This window comes from Dinoponera quadriceps, unplaced genomic scaffold, assembly GCF_001313825.1.
Source record: "Dinoponera quadriceps isolate SergipeBrazil2010 unplaced genomic scaffold, ASM131382v1 scaffold426, whole genome shotgun sequence".
In the NCBI taxonomy this organism is placed as follows: Eukaryota; Metazoa; Arthropoda; class Insecta; order Hymenoptera; family Formicidae; genus Dinoponera; species Dinoponera quadriceps.
This window is the reverse complement of record NW_014554535.1, coordinates 852,075-874,777: the sequence shown is the minus strand read 5'-3', so window position 1 is coordinate 874,777 and position 22,703 is coordinate 852,075. Positions and strand designations below refer to the sequence as shown.

The window sequence follows — 22,703 nt, the reverse complement described above, 5'->3', positions numbered from 1 at the left end:
GGGAGAGAGAGGGAGGGAAAGGTGCCGTGGGAAAAGCGGTAAAATGCGGAGCCGAAGTAGTCGCGTCCGACGCGCGGCGAACTCGCTCGCGGAACCTTTTGCTCGCCGGCAGGTTCGTCGACCGCGATGCGCTCAACAATCGCGCTTGTTTCCTCGCCTTTTTACCTCACCGCTGCTGCTCCTTTATTACCCCGGGGTGAATCGCGCCCGAGAAAGTTCTCGCGCGGTCGAAAGACGAGGGAGGGAGGGAGGGAGCATAACGCGTTTGTTGCGTAGTTCGAATAATTCGTAATAACGCTGTCGATTCCTAGCCCGGGTCTTTCGGGTATTATTCGGACGCCCGGATACTCGGGTGCCTCTCAAATTACCCGAGCATCCGGGCATTTATTCTCATTGTTCTTCAAGTCATTGCGCGCATGAAAGGGTTATTAAGGTAAGGTCGACGGAATGTCGATGCTTCAGCGGATATTTAATTTTTATATCAGCGTATGTCTAAATGGAAAATATGAAATATCTTGCAAATATTTGGAGTGTTTTTGCCAAAGTAAAATACGAAATATTTGACGAGTATATTTCAAGTATTTTCGTGAAAGAAACGTTTGACAAATGTTTGAAATATTTTTGTCCAAATGAAATGCGAAATATTTGGCAGATGTATTTGAAATATTTTTTCTCAAAATAAAACGTGAAATATTTGGCAGATATATTTGAAATATTCTTCTCGGGGTAAAATATGAAACATCTGGTAAATATATTCGAAATATTCTCGAAATAAAACATGAAACATTTGACGAATATTTGAAATATATTTAAGATAAAATATATATGTATGTGACATATTTAAAATATTAGAAATACTTTCTTACGAAATATTTACCCGCTATTCGTTGACCTTGCTTTCATCTTTTCTACGCAAATTGACGAAGGGTGTACATTTCGGTGAAAGAAAAACGTGATTCCATTAGAAGAAATTTTGGCGTTCCGACCATCCAGATATCCACCTGGATATCCGGATAAAATCCGCGAATCTGGATACCCGCGTATGGAAATATCCAATTTATTCTGACAGCATTAATTCGTAACACGTATCTTCCGTTCCGTGACGTTCCGTAAGCTGACGGAGGTTTCCCATCGTCGTACGTGGCGTATGACGCGAAGGATGCGACAATCAAGTTCTCCGAGCGAGAATCACTTGGTCGATAAATAAATTACGCGACTGGTAGACCCGAGCCGCGTCTCGTCGCAGCGCTCTTATTTGTTCTACACACGTCGCCGACTTTGTTTACAAATTGGCGCGCCAATAGGCAGGACGTCGTTTTGCGAGCGTATTTGTTTATAAATAAGCCCCCGTCGGGATTGATCTTGCGACGACGCGGGTGCAGGCCGCATAAAATAGACACGTGACGCAAATGAGGCGCGGGAAGGGTTCGCAATAGGTCACGGGCTCACGTGGGGTGTGAATGGCGAATTATTAATAATAAAAATTGATTGCTCCGAACGAGAGCTCATTTCAGCCAATCTCCGTGGATGACATAATCGAATCCTCGAAACTGCTAATCAAACGCGAACGATCACCCTTCCCCCTCCCGCTTCTCCTCCTTTTCGCTCGTAGCTACTTGCTTCGCGACTTGATTCGATATCACGAGTCCGGAAATCACGGCCCGTTCGTTCCCGAAGTATCGTGTATTCGTGAAAAATCCCCGTCTCCTTTGTTATTCAGCGCGACGTCGAATTAAGTTTTCTTTTCCCCCCGGAGGGAAGCGTCTGAAACGCGTGGATGTCGCAATTGATCGCTTGTGCGCGATGAAGTATCGGAGTATCTACGACACGGTGGTTTATTTTTATTCCCGAGCTACGTGCGCAACATTCTCGTAAAACTGCTAATTATATTCCCCTCTCTCTGTCACAATTTTCCGTCACCGGCGCCAATTTTCCCGATTTACCCGGGCTTCCTTTTTTACAATTTTATCCTCCCTCCCGGTCTACGCGAGTCAACAATCTCGCGACTGGTATCAAACTCGCGATCGCAAGTTGTATCCAACGAAAGCTTCCTCCTCACGGAGCTTGCTTGCCCTTCGCGTGTACGTAATTAATTACTTTTCATCCCGGATCTAGGGTCTTATCGATCGCTCGCGAGTCGTGGAAATTTTTATACGCGACTGCGTGCTTAAGCGTCGCCGGCAACGGAAGCCCCTCGTACAGCCCCGTTGCTCGCCGTCATTGTGGCTCTGTACTCGCGCGCAATAAATCCTTACACACGCCGATATACTTTGCATCGATGCCGCGGACGTAAACGGAATTGCGCCGCTTCTCTACAGCAACGTGTCTCTCTGTCGCGTAACATACGTGCCGTCGCAATTGATCCGCTTTACGCGTCGTGGTGTATTTATATAGCGCGGCTCGCATTTAGAAATTGCGACCGTCGGAAATGTAATTCTGCATTCATCGCGAATGAATCGTTATGCGGCCGGCCATTCGCACTCGGCGCCGAGGCGACCGCGAATTTGAATTTTCCGCAGACGGAAGATTGTGTTCAGTATGGACAAAGGAAGGGAATTATTGTCTCTTTCGCGGGAAACAGAGAGAGAGAGAGAGAAGGAAGCGCTACACAATAGAAAAAGGCTACGCAATGAAAAAATTTGATCGATGCAATCCGAATGGAGGTTCGGCGAACTCAATTTCAGGGCTGGCGAATTAACTGACGTAATTTTCTCAGCAAAAATTTGGAAATTCTCTTAGTTTCTCGCTTGTGTCAAACAAACTCCAAATTTAGTTTCGCGAGCTGTGCCGAACCATAATGCTCCGGCCCGGCGCATTATCGGTCGCGTTTTACCGTCGAATTTACTTAACTTTCCAACGAGAAGTGGAATTACTCGTATTGTGCGGTTAGCTCAACGTTTCGTTAGTCGGGAGCACGTCTGTATCGTACGCAACCATCGCGTTTCACCAATCTTTCGCCGTTAACAAAGTTTCACGGTTCAACGTCGGGCCGTCGATCCGGCATTTCTCGCGATCGCAATTCGTGGCGACGAAATTCGCTTGAAATACTCCCGAGGGACTTGGCTCTTTCTAGCCGAGTCTCTTTTCCAGCGGCAATGCGCTTGACGTCAAGCGTCTCGCGTTAAATCGCCGTATCGTCGCCTTCAAAGTCCGCTCAGGACGAATCCGAGCCAAGGCTAAAGCAATATAACGGCAACGCGCCGCGACCGCCAATGCGTCCTGACGACGATGACGATTTGTCTCCTCGCGGGTAACCTTAAGAGCTTTCGTCTGGAAATCATCGTCGTTACCTCGCCCGCTTATTACTTTAAATACCGGCGGCGCGTCGTTGCTCACCCGTGGATTACATTATTACACGATACCGCCCGTATACTCTCACCCCCGCTCTCCTCCCCGCCCACTCACCCGAACGGGAGATAATTCGCATTTACGTTCGGCACGCGTGGCGATGCAACCTTTGTGCGCGCACTTTGTCATTTATTACTCAGCGCTTGCGATCGGAGGTAACTATTACTGTCCAGATATGGGAAACGGAAGAGACGCCTGTCGAAGGAGATTTATCGTGTTCCGCGAATGTTCGTGGAATTTTCTCGGATTACCCGCGGCGCACGAGGAAAAACGATCGGAATATTAGTTTCTCGCGTCGCGCGCCGTTCGCCACTCAAAGTCTCCTCGACGCGTCTTCCCGGTTTCTCTCTCTCTCTCTCAACGTTGTACCATCGCGACACTTTTAATAAGCGGTTCGCCGAGAGAACGGATCGTTATCACCGTTAACCATCCTGATAACGGGGCTTCGTCCTCTCGACGATGGCTTTTTCTACTCGCTCCTCCTCCGTCGTCGCTCGTTGAACGTGTTCGAGCGAACGCGTTCCTCCAGTGCTCCTTGGCCCCTTCCTAATTGGCCACGTGCTTGAAAATTTTCACGAGCAGAAATTCATTTTCTCTTCTCATGCCCGCGCAAGAGAGAGAGAGAGAGAGAGAGATAGAGGAAGATGTTCGTGAGAGATATTCGACGACGCGAAGCAGGCATTCTCGCTCGCATATTTTTCCCCCGTGCTTGGATATCTATTTTCAAAGATTTCTTGGGGAGGAGGAGAGAGAGATATTCTCTCGTATACCTCTGACGTGACAGTCTCTCTCTCTCTCGCGTCGAGATTGCGAAAGCGTTAAGATAATTCGAGAAGGCATGCCGCTTGCGGAAAAATCTCCCGAGATTACCAAAAGCTGCGATCGACCCGAGACTCCGGGAATAATGTAGCTTTCCGTCGAGTCAAAGCGGGTAACATTGTTCCTATTGTTACTAGGGCGACCAATTGCCTCGATTTTCTCAGAACATGACGATTTTCGGCTTTCATTAGAGGCATCCCGATGGCACACTGAAAGAAAACAAACACCACATTCGAGTAATATTTACATAATTCAAATAAAATAAACTACCTTAATACTCCTTAGCAAATATTTACCTGGACGTAGCAATTTCTTTTCCAGTGCGTTAAAATATAATATAGAAAGTTACGTTATTGTTAAACAAATTGATTATTCCTTGATTTTATTTCAAGAATTTTCTCAGTCTCTCTTTACATATAAACTAATGATTATTTATTTTAAGACATAATAATAAGCTATGTTTAATTGATTGCTTTGATCTTAGCATAATAATGAACACTGCTACGCCTATCTAATTTATTTATTCTTTATCAAAAGTCCCGGTGTTTTAGTTGCGTCCCGATTTCTCAAAGTCGATATCCCGTAATCGGCTGATCAAGAGTTGACCACCCATCCTAGTTGTTACGCATCATTATTCGTTTCCGTTCGTGTGCGGTTGCGATTAAGAGGCGAAAAGAGATCTCGAGTAACGACATACGCGTCGCGATAATCCTGGACACTTTACTACCGGATCGCAGCTGGGTGTCGCTTCGCGAAGTCGTCGGCGAGACTTTCCAGGTCAGCGGAAAGATCGACGATATCGTCAGCCGTGGATTATGTATCGCGCGCGCGTCCGCGAACAAAAGGAAGGGAGAGAGACGGAACGGGACGAGACGCGACAAATCGAACGACTTTTCGAGAGAGTTCGCGCCCCGCAGCTATCCGCTCGCTGTTATTTCGCGAACCAAACGCTCGCACGACGAGCGAGGAGAGAAAGTCTCTCGTACACATTGCGAGGCTCTCTCGCGCAAGCACGCCTCGCGATTCCGCGGGATTAGCCATCCCGACGCCGACTCTGTCCGATTTTATCGAGCAGCGCCTTACTTAGGCGCGCGTGTCGCTTCGCGAATAGAAACGAGGCGATTAATTTCGCCTTGTAAGCAAGCGAGGTATCGAAACGGGAAACTGGCATCGATCGACGTGGATATCGACGCGCCGGAAGGGGGGTGGGGGGGGATATCTTTATCAGCGTTATGCGCCTGGCAACTCCGTCCTGTTTTCCCCTTCCGGATCTTTTTTTACTTGGAGTTGTTCCGATTCGTATCGATACAGGGTTACTTAATGTTCGATATTTTGCACCGATATTTTGAATTTCAGTATCGTAGCGTATCGGGTAAAGATCTAGATATCAGTTGATTTGATAGAAATCAAGACGCAATTTAGCTGTATTTCGTTATTGGACGGTACTCATAAATATATTTTATTTGAAGACAGTTTCAAATACCGTCTTCAGATATTAATATACTTTTTTATTTATTAAGAGTTATACCGACGTGGTGCGGACACGAACCAAGCGGCATGCAAAGTTACCGTGCGATATGAACGAACGTTTACACACGTTTTCTCAGGAGGGTCGTCGAAAAATGCCGGTGTAAGTGTAATCGCTCTCAGACATCTCTGATAATACATGGAATATAGAGTTTTACCATTATTAACAAGCGAAGTAACGCTTAAAAGGCGTCAAAAAGTAACGATATTCTCTAATATCGATATCATAATTTCTAATAAATATATCGATGTATTCAGTAATGTAACAGTTCATGTACTTCGACTCGTATCGATATAAAATATCGATACTTTCATGCCTTTCCGCACATCGCTACATTTTACTTGAGAAACCGCAGGAGCGTTCATCGCTCAACTTCATTTCGGCCGTGTTTCGTCGTTTACGATACGTTAACGCCGAGAGAGGTTTCTCGCGATTTCACGGTGTGCGCGCTTCGTGCGCGACACTCGGCCGCGCGGGCGCGCGTGCGCATATCAAGTTCGCTTTGCGATCGCTTTGTAGTTCGTTTCGAAAATCCAGTAGGGCACTCGTTTACGTTGATATGTAAACGAAAATAAACTCTTTTGTGTATGCGCGCTCGCGCACGCAAACAAAGCGCTTTACATGACACCGGGTCGCTGCTTCTTCCTTTGGAAGCGGTGCAAATTATATTGTCAAAGCAGCCGTAAACAGTCGCTTACCATGTAACCACCGGTGCGGGTCGAAACGTGTGCGGTATAAACAGCGCTCTTTAAAATGCTCGCGAATAGAAACGGACACTTTGATCGGATATAGCGCTCGTTCCTTGCACGGGTCATCCTTAAGGTGGGCATACACCGAGCGAACATATGAACAGCGAATGTGCAATATGAAGGTATATATTCTTATATAGTTTTAATGTTTCGGGGAGAGACCATTCTTCCCCATTTTGTTATGGATTTCTTCGGCTTCTGTCCCAAAGGCACGAAGATTCGTTTAGAAAAATGCATATGGTTAATCCTTCGACCGTATTATGGGTCAAATAGACCCGGCGAGTTGTGTTTGTAGAGCTATATAGCGAGGAGAAATGCATGATGATCCATGAGTTCTCCCCCACTCTTGAAAAATCGTTAGAGAGTCGCTCTGTCCGTGATGCGGATCTGGAATCGATTAATGTGTATTCGGGAGCTATCCGAATATGACGCAGGATCACTTAGACTCATAGTGTACGGTCTGTGTATAATTTGACGCCACAAGTGAATTGACTTTTTTTTGTTGGGAATTTGTGTGCGAACGTAAGTAAGCATTGTGATTACGCGTATTTCTTTTGGAAAATAATAATTAATAGTGTTGTATTAGGGTTCAGCAGCGTGTAACTTATGTGAGCGCAAAGCCCTGCAAAGCGTGATCTTAAATAATTTTGCTTTTAAACAATACACGTTATCATTTTGCAAGTAAAAAATAAACTATTTTTAATATTTTCACAAAAATACTTCAATAATATATCTTTCCATGAAGGCACTTCGACGCTTCAATTTTCGACATATTTTCGATACTTCAAAGTAACCTTCTTTTCAGAATTCCAAAACAAATATATGTTTTCCACATTAGAGCCACATTTTTTTCTGTTGGAACTATTTTTCAACTCTATCGCCCTTCACCGTTGCAGATCTAAGTGGTAAAAAGTAAAAAAACTATAATTTTTTTTCAGTAAAACACACCATTCGCGAGACCACTGTCTAAATTCGAATTTTCTCAGTAACTTAATACTTGATTTTCTATGAATGCATGACCAAATATTAGAGTAGAAAGGTTACGCTTTACTTTCGAATTTTGTTAACATCTTTTCTTTCACAGTTCCTCAGATATGGAATTTAGAAAGTCGCATCATGACTCTGCGAGCGACTTTTCGGAAGTGTATGAAGGATTAAAACTTGCTACAATTACTTTTTCCATAGAGGAAGTATATAGGAAACCAAAAAGATCCGCGAAAATAAGGAAAAACGGGTTTATGCATACAAACGTTCTTTGACAAACCACTCCGTGAGAAAATCAGTCCCAAACATTCCGTTCGGACTCGCCATGGCGTACACATTTTACATAAACTGTAACAACAAAAGTTGGCAGTCGTTCCTTGTACGTTCGCTCAGTGTATACCCAGCTTTACGAGACCCCGCGCACGATAACGCGCCGCGATACCGTGTCAATTTGTTGATAACGCGTGTACCGCGTTTCGGGAGACATGCTGTTCGCGCGTCGCGATGACCGCGATGATCGAGAATGATTTACGACTCGGCGAGCGTACGAATGGCGGCGCGTTTTTCCCCGAGCGCGCGATAGTATTTTTCGATTTTGGGTCAAAGGCTGCGAACGACGAAAAAAGAAAGAAAGAAAAAGAATCAGAAAGAGAGAGAGAGAGAACTACATCGTCATTTCGGAGGTCGGTTCGCCGCTGCTGCCGGCCGCGTGGGATTTACGATCTCACAATAAGCGCGATTCATCATTGCAAAATTCGCGATATCGGTGCGGCGGCTTTACAATCGCGCAAGTTTACCGCGACCGCGACTGAGCACCGTTTGCGATTCNGGGGGGGGGGGGGGCGGGAAAGAAGGAGGAAAAAAAAGTAGAACGACGAGTTTCCTCCGGGCGATAATAGTGGAGGAAGGAGGCAAGGATGGATAGAGTGAGGAAGAGAGAGAGAGAGAGAGAGGGGGGGAGAAAGAGAAAGAGAGAAAAAGAAGGGGGACCTCCACCGAACAGTTAGCCGGCCCTGATGCTCTACACTCTCGGGCTTCTTCGATCGGAGGCTCGCGAGGGCTCCATTTTCGACCGCACGACCGGTCGAGGGAGATCAAGATCTCGTTTTCTCTCGGCCCCCGACGCGCTCTTTGGCCCCTGACTCTCGGCCCTCTCTCTCTCTCTCTCTCTCGGATCCGTTTTTTTCCGCGGCTCAGCACTACGAGCGATTTTCGTGGCAAAAGGGGGTCTCTGCAGACGGTAATTCGCGGATAGACAGCGACGGGATCTGAACTCGAGTCTACTCGGACGTTCGATTCGTAGGCAACGGGAGTCGATGGGGGACGCAAAGCGGGGGGCCAAAATTATTTACGAAACGTTATCTCGTATGATCTCCGGTCGCGCGCGGTTAGGTAATAACGTCTCGTAGCGAAACGCAAAGTCTCTAATTGCGAAATCGGCGGCATATCGCGTCGCGCGACAGGGCGAAGAGGCGGGCAGGCGGAGTTTCTTTCCTTCGATTGTATGTCTCGGTACATCGGCTGCTTTTCTGTTCGTAGACCGCTGAGGATAGAGAAGTTGAGCACCTCACTGATCCTCCGGCTGGCATCGAAAGAAAAGTAGGATGGTTCTACAAAACAGTTAGATGGCCCTGATGTTAGGAAATCACTGTGCGCTCGTGTCCACGCTCGACGCGACATTTCATGTATGGCCTTTCGGAGAGTATTTCGAGCGTCTCGCGGGTAACGCTCGCGGGACCTTTTCCCTATTTAAAGCGGGGAACTGTTGAAAGATCGGTGTGGCAGATTGAAAAAAGATCAGGTAAAAAGAACTCGAGTCTCAGGGTTACGTCAATCTCGTTACGCAAACCGCAACCGAGCCAAATCGAGTAAAAATTGAGTCTGGTCAGCGATCCGTCATGGGAGTTTCAACTACAAAATTTCGTCAACGGTGAAAGAATCACCGAAACCGAAATGTAATTGCACGTCTGATATTGATGTTCTTTCAGCCATCAAAAAGTTAATCCGGCTGTATAATACGAGTAACTCTCTCTCTGTCTCTGGTTTTTTTCATTTTTTTTTCAAATAACTAATACCTCTTTCTCCCTCTTTCTCTCTGATTGGAAGATTAAATAAATCCAATAAAGAAAATAAAAAGCATGCGTTGTAGGTCGATTTGACCGATTTTTTTTTTTTTAATACCGTATATAGGCCGTCGTTGTTAAAATAAAAAAACGGTATTAGTCACGTAACTCACGTGAACACGTTAATCGTACTTTCTGACGCAAGTCGCGCTATTTCTTCGCGATTTCCTCGAGAGGATTCGCAGCTGTTGTTCCATCATCGCTTTTCCATCGCGTTTCGATCGCTAACGCGCGCGCGCGCGCTCGAGAGATCGTTTGCTCGAGGCTCGACGATCTTTGGCCTCCGTCCGCGCATCGCCCTCGCTTCGTGCTGCTTCGCGCGAGTTCAGATGCACGGCTTCAGATAGAGTTTCTAGGATACGGCGAGAAACTCGTAGCGACTCGTCTTCTTTCTGACACAGACTGGGCTACGAGCTAACGTATTGGGCTGTTACGTATTTTTCCGTAGCTTCCACGATACAGAAGTATACTCTGTGACGTCGTTTCTCAGCCACGGCGGAAAAATTCGTGCCAGCTCCGATTATTATCGTTGTTATCTAGTCGAAGAGGTTTCGAAGGACAGATTGAGTTTAAGTTTCGAGAGAAACAAAAGAACTAACGCGTGTCACGATACAGATAAAAACGCGTGTATGGCAATTTATTTATAAAGTGAGGCAATAATTTAATAATCATATATCTCGAATATCGTCGAAATATGAGAGTAGGAGAGAAAAACTTAACAGAAATTGTGCATGTTGATATCAAGGGGCATCATTTTGAATACCTTTCATAAGTATACATTATTTTTATCTTCATCTAGTCGTGAATAAAATATTATTTTTTGAAGATATTTTTTCTCTCTCTCTCTCTCTCAAGATGAAATTGGTATGGGTTGTAATTATTGTCTCACCCTGTATATTAACAACGTAAGAACAAAAATTAGTCCATACGTACGCTTCAATCCCGTGATTTGAACCGCTTATCAAATTTATGCGAGAGATTCTTCGAATTTCTAGTAGATTTATGCTTTTTGGTTTTTAATAAGAGTATAATCACGATTCAATGTAATCACGATTCAATGTAATCACGCTCCATAAATCACGCTTCGGACACTTATCTGCGTGCTGGCTCGCATTGGCCCTTTCGTCTTTCTCAATTGAATATCTTCGAGCCTCCGAGCCCCCTTTTCTTTCCGAGTTAATTATGAAAGAAGGAAAAAATCGATTTTTCTACGGCGCAACAACATTCCTCTAAGCGATTTTTTTTTAGATCTCTGACGTCTCCCGCAAGTACGTCCTTCGGCGCGTCTCGAGCCCTTTCTGCGAGCAATACTCTCTCTCTCTCTCTCTCTTTCTTTTCTTTTTTCTTAGAAACACTAAGGTCAGCGAGAGCTGGTTGGCGTCTTCTAATTCCACGTTCCTCGGGGGGAACGATTCGGGGAAGAAGTTCCAAATTAGACGCTCAGGCTGCTCGATTATATCGCGCTGTACGTGAAACGGCCGTCGCGAATAGACGGACGGACGGATGGTGTACGCGGTCTTTTGTGAGAGTAACCCTCGTAAAGTGAAAAAGCTCGCTAGAGGGATTCGTGCACGAAGCGAAAGAAGTCCCTCGTTTCGCCGGTCGCGGCGAGAAAATTGTCCTCGTCTGCTCCGTGCGGAACCTGTCGCGCCGGCCGCTCCTGTGTGCTGCCCGGAAGACCTCTTATGTCATCGCTTCCGTAAGTCCTTCAATCCTCCGTGAGCTTAAACGTGACTTCGAAGGAACCTCGCCGGGCGATCGTAGCGAAAGCGAGTCGGCACTGTGAGATTCGCGAAGTGTTGTTGATAAATTCATCATTGCATGACTTCGAGGTGTATACAATTTCCTTCTGGGTTTCAGATATCTTCTCGAGCGACGAGTATTCGATGCAATGACTTCGCAAACAAGACGAATGTCTAAAGACGTTCAGGTGTCTTACTTCTTCAGACGTCTCTCTTAAACATCCTTTAAAAACGCTTTTGTTGTTTGAATTCCCTTTTGCACTAAATTTATCTTTTTTTGTTCGTTGTGGAAAAAATCAGTCGAAGCGACTCGAGACGGATTAAACGAACTCGATTTCAGGGTTACATGTAGCGAACTAACACAATTATTTGAGCAAAATTTGGGGTACTTTTAACATAGTTTCTTGTAAAATAAGCTCAAAATTTCGTTCAATGAGATGATTGTAAAGCTGATCCGAAACATTGATTATATTTATTTAACTTTCCAATCAGAAGTGGAATTATTTATTTATTCATTTATTGTTAATAGGAGATAAATCACTGATGCATCAATGTGAAAAATGACTTGTACCTTTTACTGTTGACTAAATTTTGTAGTTTAAACTCCCGCGTCAGATTGTTGATCCGACGCAGTTGCAGCTTGCGTGAGCAAAATTCACATAACTCTGTGACTTGGTTCTTTTTATCTTAATTTTTTTAGCGTACGATCTCATATTTGGAATTTTACGGAATTCATATTTGGATACTATTCGGCCACGATAACGATTCTCACGTTTTCCTGCGAATAAAAAAGCTGCGATACTTGACGTGAGGTTCTTTCTCGCGTGCAAGTAGCGCCGGAAATCTAACTCACAAATTACACCGTTATTCGAGCCCCGGCTTCAAAGTGTTTAAAGCTCGCTTTGGACGCTTTACAATTTTCAACGGAATTCAATTAACAGCGCGATACTATCCCACGACGAAATCCGTGGCGGAGTGTTCACCGTAAGAAAACATTCTGCGAAATCAGAATACTTGACGGACGGACGTTTACGTATTCACGTATGGAAAAAATGCTGTTCCATCAATAGGAGTTGTTCACAGCGTCATATTTCAGATAAATCTTCTTTATTCAATGGATATATTATTGAAACTAATACGTCATATATTGTTTTAATAACACGAGTACCATTTTCAAAAATATTGAAACGATAAAATTATTACCAGGAATCTCATTCTAATACTGAAAATTTGTTCCTATCTAAAATCGAGACAGAAATACTGTGGAAACACGTGCTATATTTTATAATAGATAAAATTAGGATATTTTTACGAGGTCAAATAGACGAGGTTCCACATTTTCATATTTACTATTGAATTCTAAAAAGTAGGAAAAAAATGAAAAGAAAATAGCTTCTAGAGTAATCACATTTCTCAGCTATTCAGTTGTGTTTTGTTTAATTTTAATATATAACAAGAATCATAGGAAAATTACTTCCCGATTAAAATTACATTTTTGAAACAATATTTCTTCCAACCTAAATATGTATAGATTTCCCAACCGGAGTCTATAATCTTTTTGGAAAATCAAACCGGACACTAACTAGACCCCAGGGAATTTTCTACATGCGCTACGGCACTGTTGGCTAATTCTATCGACACAACGGCATTTTCTTTCGTGTGCACGTGCGATTTTCACGAGCGAATTATTCTCCGCGTGTAAAGCGCGGGATACCCCATCAGCATCGTTTTCACCTTCGATCAGACTTTTGCGAGTTTCTCACGTCCTTGGGACGGATTCCGGGGCTACCTGAGAATCGCGGGGCTTAACGAAGCGCCGCCGCGTTTTCGGGTGCGCGCGGCTCGAATTGTAGCTTTCAGCGGGGACTCACGGCCGACGGATGGATTTCCAAGCGGAACTCGCCGCCGCGCGCGCAGGCAGAATGCAGAACGCGCTGGCTAGGCCCGAAGCGGCCCTATTGATTTTAGAGAACCTTCCGGGCGAGAGAGACCGCCGGCGGCTTACACCGCTGGCAATTTCGTTCACCCTGCCCGCCCCTCGTCAAGTTTTCGAGAAGGGTCGTCGCCCCCCTCCCCCTGTAATTTGAATATACGGCACCCCTTCGGGCGAATCGCACGTTCGGCATATTTTGCCCGCTGCCGCCCGCTTCTCTCGCTCTCGTCCTCGCGCTTGGAATACCGCGGACGAATCGGAATACTCCGTTCGTCTTTTCGCGTTGTATTGTCGTTTCGCATCGTCGTAGATGCCGCCGAGTCGACGGCTCAGATTCTCTCGCGTGAGACGTCTCGAACGGAAAGCGTCGAAAGACACTTTCACGTATTCCTCGCTCATCGTCGTCGTCATCCTCGTAATAAACAGGACGCGCGAAAACGGAAGCAGTCGTCGTTAAGAACGCCCGTGTGTGCGTGCGTGCGCGTGTGTGTGCACGGTCGGGAGTTATCACACGAACGATAAAACGGACGATGACGACGTCGATTGTGAAATTAACCAATTTCGCGACATTTAGCCGAGCGCTACCTTCGATCGTCCGGAACGCAATATTTTCGCTCGTTTCAGCGACTTCCTTTGTGTGCGGAAGCGGAGTTTCTCGGCCGTTTGACGGTGGCCGATGACGTTTCGAACTTTCGAGCACGCACGCACATATGTACGGTCTGCAGCCTGTTCTTCGTCTCCCTGCGGTTAATTAATTAACCATTCGGAACGATCGAGCTGCGGTGGCTCTCGTTGGCTGTTAATATTGCTCGCAAATCTAAGACCAGCATTAATAATCGTCGGAACTCGTTTCACACGAGACACCCGGAATTGAATTCGGAGTTATGCGCGAGCTGAATTGCGATTACAAATGCAATGTCGCGTGTATTTCACGGTTCAAGTGAGTCACACTCGAATCCAGCAGAACAAATGTGGATCTGAGTGTCTCGCGTGAGAAAAGTTTCAATTATTAATGCGCGCCTAAGAGCCTTAGATTAGCACGTCTCCATTTCTGCCGGTAAAAGAAGAGCTTTTCTTCCCCGTTGAATAAATATATCGATTAGTTTAACCAGTCATCTCAAGGCACTCTTCCACAAACACCGGATGAGCTTTTGTGTAAAGTATTTTGCAAATGGAAGGAGACCGATAAATGAAACGTGCGCTCTGCGGGAAAAGCTTGACGGATCGATCTAATGGAATATTCTAAAATTCGGATTGTTTTCTCATTCGAGGCCGAGCGGTCGCGCCCCGTGAAGATCGAGCTGCATTATTCAATCGGCCCGGCGGCAGATTTGCGTCGGAGCCGCAACGACGGCGACGGCGCGCGATTTCGCGCGATTTTTGCGACTCTCCGGCCGCGCCGGCGCGAGTTCCCGGCATACGAAATTCACGTGCGGTTCGTGCGCGGGACGAACGAAGCCGGCCACGATAATCCGGGGAGCTTATCGATCGGCACTCTAGTTGCCAACTTGGCAGCGGCAAACTCCCGGAATTACGAATGAAATGCTCCACATAGCGACGCGGTTGGCAAATCAGATCCGCTTTCATACCTTCGCCAGGGAGGATACTGCGAATTCCGATTAACCTTCCGGGTCGAATCGGTCGGACGTCCGACGACGAAAATGCCCGGCGTCGAGCAGCGTCATCGTTCCGTTAAAAGACACAAAACACCTTCTATCTCTCTTTCCACCTTTTCTTTCCATTTGGATCATTTTATTAGTTAAAGCTTGCGTTATAATCTACGGGGGGAAAAATATCAGCATTCACTCAAGACTCATAATCTCATATATAAGCAAGAATATATAGTCTAATCTGAAGATAAAACTTTCTTACGTAAAGAAATCCTATGTGTACATAGTTCCGCTAGAAATATTTTATTCATGTTATTCAAGAATAATTTTCATGAAAGGAAAAAGATATCGGATAGAAAGAACGATATCTTCGGACTGATTACAATTCTTAGTTTGAAGATATCGTGCTTCCTATCTGAAATATTTTCTTCTCGATTTATGAAAATTATTCTTGAATAACATGAATATGATACTTTTAGTGAAACTAAAACTGTATAAAACTAAATGGAACTTCTTCGTGCAAGCAGGTTTTATCTTCGCATAAGATTATGCATTGCTTATATATGAGAATATGAGTTTTGACTTGACGCCAATTTTTTTTCCGTGTAATCTTACTTACCTAATCTCTTCTTTCTTATTTACTATCTTCAACTATCGTAACTTATCTTTGTATTTTTAACTTACATCGCAAATTAACTCGTGCACTTTTACACGATTACTTTTCTTAAAGGGCATATCTCTCTCTCTCTCTCTCTCTTTCTTGTTCTCTTCTTATGCGATTCTGTATCTTTCAACGAGAGAAGTTACGCTTATTTCGGTCGCAGGCCATCGCGCAGGTCCGTGCGTTTCTCTTTGCGACACGGCGGGTCCATTGTGCCGCGAAGAATCGAAATGAGCCGACGAAAAATAATTTTCACATCGACCCTATCCATTTTTTCTGCGACGTGCAGTCTTGCGATTGAATCGCAGCGAAAGGGTACCCGCATGTCAAAGGGTTCAAGGGTTCGTGGAAGGGTTCGGCGCGACGGGGCTGAACTTTTTTTCTCTCCTGCCCCTGTTGCGAGCCGTTGTTCGAGTTTCGGGATAAATCTCGGGTCGGACGAAGTGGATTTCATGCTGCTATCTCGCACGGTCGCGAGGCTCGTCACATAGTCGTGTGTATTGTAACCTACGCGCTTTCTAGCAGTCGGTATTCTCTATTCGCTTGTTCCCTCATTCGGGTTCATACTTAAAAACCTGTGGGGTCAGTGGTGCTCACCGCGCGGTAATGGCGCGACAAATTCGTGTTGCACGATCGAGTACGCCGAAGTGCTCGTGAATCGCTAAATGGCGAGTTGAAAAATGATATTGAAAATGACGGAAACAACATCGCCGCCTTCTTCGCATCGTACGCGGAAAAGAAGAATTAGCTTTCACGGCTAGAAAGTAGTCGCCGCGGCTAAAAATTAGCTATCCGTGTGATACAACTGAAATTTAGTTTACCCGTTTCGTTTGTTTAGTTACCAGACTTTTAGTTTTTATCGGCGGAAGGCTCATTTCTGCGGCTGTATTCGTAAACGGGAAAGAAGAATTAGCTTCCACAGCTAAAAACTAAGTCTGGTAACCAAATTTCAGTTGTATCATATGGATAGCTAGTTTTTAGTCGTGGGAGCTTATTCTTCTTATCCGTGCGCGACATACTGAAGGACAACCAACGAAGGGCAGAAAATAACGTAGAGATCGTCGACCGGGAAATTTCTTCGACAAGTCGAAAATGTCCGCGGACGGATGAAATTTTCAAGTTGCGTGCGACGTGGAGGAGAAAAATTACCGCGTAAGGTTGCGCAGCCCAGACTGGTTGAACGTTTCAGCTCGTCGTCTCTGTGTTACATCGCATTTGTAAATGAGCGTTCCGACGTTACTTCGCGAGAATGTGAGGAGAGCCGCTGGTCTGAATTCGAAAGAACATCATCACGACTGCTCGCGCGGATAAATCCGTCGTAATTCTCCTCTCTATTTTTCTCCTTCTATTTCTATTACGCTTTATTGCAACTGAAAATCAACAATGACTGCTGCTCTTAGGCCAAACCCGAGATGTGTACTAAGCAACATAGTAAGGTGACAGTACAAAGTAATAAATGCAATTACAGAAAGAGCGGGGAGAGGGAGGGGAGGAAGTACAAAGAAACACATAAAGAGGCAGGGAAGGGGCAAATGAAAAGAAATGCAATTACCGAGATTACTCGGCTCTCGTGAAATTACTCGGCGAAAAGAGCGACACGTATTCGTAATTTAACGGTGCGCATACCTGCGCCTCGGATACAGGCGCCACTCCTAAAAAGGTGCTAAATTGTACGGTCGTAGGACACATATACCTGAGAGAGAAAAACTGGAGGAAAGTGAGGCTAAGCGCCTAATCTGTTTCGGCGGCCGTGACGATAACGGCGCGGTCGCATGCGATTGTTTCGCAGAAGCAACAACTGCGGCGAGAGAGACGGTTCGAATTTTCGATTCGCCGGGATTGTACATCGCATGGACATTAATGCGCTCTGAGAGCCACTGACACACGCAGACGGCCCGTATTCGGGACGCAGCTGCGGCCGCGAGCTACCACCGCGCGTAGAGGACGGTCACGTGATAAGGCGTCGCGGTGGGCGACGCTGGGCGACGATTGGCCTGAGCCCCCCCACCCTCGTCCGGCGTCGCTCGAACAAAGAGACGAGGCTAGCTCATTCGTCCCCGCGAGCGCTGCCATTAGAAAGTCGTCGGCAGTCGATGAGTGCGGGTGTTCCGCGAGTCGGACGAGAAGGAGCGAATTTAACGTCGGAGTCCCAGAGCGAAGGTTTCGCGAGAAAGTTTGTCCGGTCGAGTCGGGTAGCAGTCGGTTCGCGGAAAGAGGAAAGAGGAAAAGAGCTCGGAAGGTTCGGGAAGACGACGGAATCCGGGTTCGCCGCGAAACTTCAGCAGTCGGTCGTGAGAATCGTACCGTCCGTCGGCGACCGAGCTCTCTCGATTCTCTCGCGGTCGGCGCACGTCGGGTCCCGAGCCGGTGCGCGACGAAGCGTGACGACGCGGACAGACGAAGCGCGCTCGATTCGCGACGACGACGACGACGAGGAGGAGGAGAACGACGACGACGACGAGGAAGAAGAGGAAGAAGGAGCCGGAGCGCACAGTGGAAGAACAGGGCGCGTACGCTCCCGCCCGGAAGATCGATCCCCGACGACGGCACGCTCGCTGACGCGCCGTACTTCCGTCGCACCGTCGTCGACGAGAATCCTCGACGAGGGACGCCCCGGCGGTTTCGCTTTTCGCGCTGGAGCGCCGACGACGTGCCGCCGCAGCCGTAGAGCGCTACGCAGCGACGTGGCGACGACGCCATTTTGTAACTGATACCGTACTGCGCTTCTTTCGGGATCAGCACCGTCGTCGTGCCTACTCCTCAGGGCCGCGCCGTGATCCGTGACACGCGCGTATCTTCGAACGCGTTCGCCAGTGTGTGATCAAACATACGACGTGGAGCAGCTCGCCTCGAGAGAAGCGTCGGAGAGAGTGAGAGGGACAGTGACGTGTGGTAGCGAGACGGAGAGCATCGCCGAGCCCACCGTTGCGACGGCAACTGTTAGCCCGGACCGTCCCAACTCTTTCCATTTTTCGCCCCGCGTTTTTCGCCCTGGGTCGTCGCGTTGCCGTCAAGCATGAGACTGGAAATCGTGTCGGCGGCGGATTTTCTGGTGCACCTGCTGCGCCTGCAGGCGGGCCAGCTGTCGGAACGGCAGCTGGAGATGTTCAAGTCCTCGTTGACGGAGGTGCTGCGCCATCGCTACCGCGACCACTGGTTCCCGGACCGGCCGAACCGCGGCTCCGGCTACCGCTGCATCCGCATCAACGGCAAAATGGACCCGGTGATCGCCCAGGCGGGCGCGAACGTCGGCCTATTGCCGACCGTTCTCCACAACCTCTTCCCCAGCGAGCTCACCATGTGGATCGACCCGTCGGAGGTGTCGTACAGGATCGGCGAGAACGGTTCCATCTGCGTTCTCTATGAGCGCACCGAGCCCGAGCCGGAGGAGATCTCGCAGCACCACCAGCAGCACCAACATCAGCAGCACCATCACCAGGCGCAGCATCAGCAGCCGCCGCAGCTGGTGCAGCAACCGCCGTCGCAGCAGCAACAGCAACAACAGTTCGAGAGCTGCAAGGACTCGCTGCTGCTGGAGCACACGCAGTTCAGCGAGCAGATCGCCGCGTTCGTCTCCAGCTGAATTGCCGGCCGCCGCGCCGCTCGCATCCACGCTCTCGAAATAATAATCTAAGCGCACGTGCGTCGTCGTCTCGTGATATGTGATATCCCTTTCGCGTCGGACCGGAGCTGCTGGTCCGCGCGCTCTCAACTTTTTCGTGGACTCTACACACAAACACACACACAGCTATATGTATATATATATATATGTACATACATATATATATACACACACACACATGTGCGCGCCTCCTCCTTGCGTTTTCCCCTTTGATTTTTCCCTTCTTCTCGGCGCACCGAGAGTCCCGAGCGCAGAGTCGGTTCCCCGTCGCTCTGCTTCCTTCTGTGTCTGTGCACACACACACACGTACATATTTTCTCTACTCTCTCTGTCGTCGCCTCCTTTGGAAAACGGAGGATGATTGATGATAAATGATGATCCTTCGAGCGAGTTCCTGCCACGGACGGAAGAGAGTCATCCTATGGGAACGCGAGCTCGTCCACGCGCGTCGGTCGACGACTAAACGACTCTAGTCCAGTCTCGCGCTCCTCGCGGTCCTCCTCTCGCTCGCGCGCGAAGGATAGCCGAGGACGAGAAGGCGCGCCTGCGAGGAAAGACACTTTTCTCCGATTCGGAGAGGCCAATGGAAACGGAGGAGCGATTTTCCAGCGTGTGCGTGAAGCAAGAAGAGGAAGAAGAAAGAAGAGAGAGGAAAGTCCACTAGAATCGCGGAGGAGTCGAAGGCGAGCGGACTAGTCGATTTTCATCAATCCGACCCGGTTCGTCACGGCCGCCGTCGACGACGAGTCGATTCTTCCGTCGGAGAAGGGACGCGCGACGGCCGTCGCTGCGCGAGTTCGGAAGAACGGAGCGAACGCACACACTCTCTCTCTCTCTTTCTTCCTGTGTCTTTCTCTCTCAGTCCGACTAATTGATCTCAACACTTCCTCCACCCGCATACCTCCGAGTGTCTCCCGTGAGCAACCAGCAGCAACCACGCGAGGGAGAAACAACGAAGACCAGCCAGCCTCATCGTCCTTCCGTTATTGCTACGTTCTCGAGGGAGTAAAGGAACTGCACACATTCACATGTATACATCGCGTACATACACACGTACACACTGTCTCTTTGTCTCTCTCTACCCCGTGCGACCTCTTTTTTCTTCCACGTCTTCTTCATCGTCGAAAGTTTCGACCTGCGAGTCTTAAGGTTTGTACACACCGATGGGAGTATTGTTATTTCGAGATAACGCGCGAGACGGGGAAACGAGCGATCGTTTTCGCGGCTAGTGCGACGGGATCGGTTTCAACTTTGTTACAGTTTCGTTTCAACCATGCGTGATTTTGTGTCTCACACACGTCGGTTTTGTACGATCTTAAAGATGAGGATCGCAAAGGAGCGGGATATGAGAGTCGATCGCGTTCTCCATTCTCGCCGTCGTCGAGGATATCTTCCTCGAATCTCACTGTCAATTTCTCACTGTCAATGCAGATTACCACCGAGCCACATATACATGCGGACAGGTCACAGTTGTACACGAAAATGAAGACATATACGTATATATATGTATATACACACACACACACACATATATACATACACACGACAATCGCATACACGGTTTCTCCAGCGTACGACCGGTTGACTCGTCGAGTTAAATCCTTCGTTGATGTCAATTTCGAACGAATGTCAGACGCGAAAATAAAAAGTCACATTAGAGTCAGCGATGTTTCCTCGCGCGATTCTCTACGAGCGACATTCGAGAAACTGTTCGGGAAAATTCTCTCACGGACTGTTTCGAACATTCGGAGAAATTGCGTATGCGAAGGTGTCGATTCGATTCCAAATTTTCGCGGATGCTGTTTCCCGAGGGTGGCTGTCGATAGTGAAAAATCCCAGCGACGGAACTATTCGAGAGCGATTCTCCACGTAAGAATTGTTAAGTGCAAGTTTCGAATGTGCATAGGCATACAAATAAATACACACACGTACATACATACGTACACGTGCAAATACAAATTTCATGAAAGCGCGCGAGTTTATATGTACATATATATAGGCGTTATGTATGTAGAGCACCGTGACACGGTCGGGAGAAAAGGGGGAGAAGTGAAGTCGAATCCGGGCGTGTACACACCGACGAATTGTATATTATCCTTCGCGTGAGAGGAGACGAAAGAAAGCGGGAGAAAACGCGACACGTATAAAATTGCTGTGATTTTATCCACGGGAAGGCACACGGGCATGTTTTTACTATCGAGAGAGTCGGTCTCGGAAAGTAAAGCTCGATGTATGATGTGTATATGTTTGTGTATATGTCGTGTGTATATGTGTGTGTGTGTATAAGTCAGTGTGGGTGTGGGTTCGTGTGCAGGATTGATTGCGTTTTCGCGGATGTTTCGGCAGTAGTATGTTCGGGAATGATTCCGTGAGAGAAGGATTGGTCGCGCCTGCTGGTAAGATTCCGCCCGCTGCTCACCCGATACGTTTGCTCGCGCCACTCCGACAAATAATAGCCGAGTTCGCTCGATTAGTCACGTTTCTGCTTCGTGTTCTCGCGGCATCGAGGTTTGTTCAATTACCATTACTTGACGAGCTGATATACTTACCGCCGTTAACACAGAGAAAGAGAGAGAGAGGTCCATGAGATCTCACTCGCAGCACTTAGCTGCGAGTCGAGAGAGAACTCGTGGTGATACGGTTCGCTGTTTCGGTTTTCGACTCTCGACCGAATTAATCACCGAGCGTTCAGATATTTCGTCACTGGCATATAATAAAGATAGAGAAAATTCTTCATCCGTGGTACATATTTCGCCATGAGGAGTGAACGCGTGAGAAAACGCGAGAGGTGAATGAGAGTGCGGCTGATGTTGTGTGAAAGATCGAGAGGGATCGTATGTTGTGTGTATGTGTACGAATGCGCGTGTATGTTACGTGTGTATGTGCGTCAGATAGAACGGATGAAAGAGGTGAGGCGGAGGTGGGAAGGGACACCTATCGTGTTCGGCGTCGAACGAGAGAAGAAGGCCCTGCACGTAGCAATTATAGAAACCATGTCTGTGATTATACTAAGAATAGAATGGGAGAGAGAGAGAGAGAGAGAGAGTATAAAGCAATCTCCGTATGTAACGACCTAAACGCGCGAGCTGTGTGTGTGCACTTTTACCATATACATACCGGTATGTAAATGGGACACATTGTATTACGCAACGCGCGAAAACTTGAACTCGCGCGCGCGAGCGAGCCATTTACGCTTTTGACATCGGGTCGTCGCTTTGAATCGGAGCTGAAACCACCGCACACATCTTCGTACTTCAATCGCGGTCGACGTGTTTTTTCCTCTCGTGATTCCTGCGTGATACCGCGCGCGTCGTCCGCTGTCGCCGCGCGGCACGGTCCTTTGTCTTTGTCCAACATCAATGATCGCGCAAAACGACGGTTTTTCTTTTTCTTTTTAAAATCGCGACCAATGGTCGGCCGAGGAGCTTTAAACGCTTCTCTGTAAACAAATATATCGCGAACCGCGACGTTTCATTTATCTAGTCCTTCTCTTTTAGCACTTCTCTGACACATTTGAAAATGTCCTTTATATTGTGTAGTATATATGGCCTATCTGTGTATATATATATATATATATATATATA

At 47.2% G+C, this 22,703-nt stretch overlaps 2 protein-coding genes across 3 annotated transcripts in view; both read left to right on the top strand.

The window, feature by feature from the left end:
- Positions 1–22,703, top strand: part of LOC106751941 (inositol-pentakisphosphate 2-kinase) — a 132,580-nt gene that overhangs the window by 53,552 nt on the left and 56,325 nt on the right. The gene's annotated exons all lie outside the window — the stretch shown is intronic.
- Positions 17,543–21,735, top strand: LOC106751942 (protein BTG2-like). The gene has a single exon (XM_014633248.1). It carries the CDS (start codon positions 18,514–18,516, stop codon positions 19,078–19,080), a length of 567 nt encoding a protein of 188 aa, XP_014488734.1. The 5' UTR covers positions 17,543–18,513; the 3' UTR covers positions 19,081–21,735.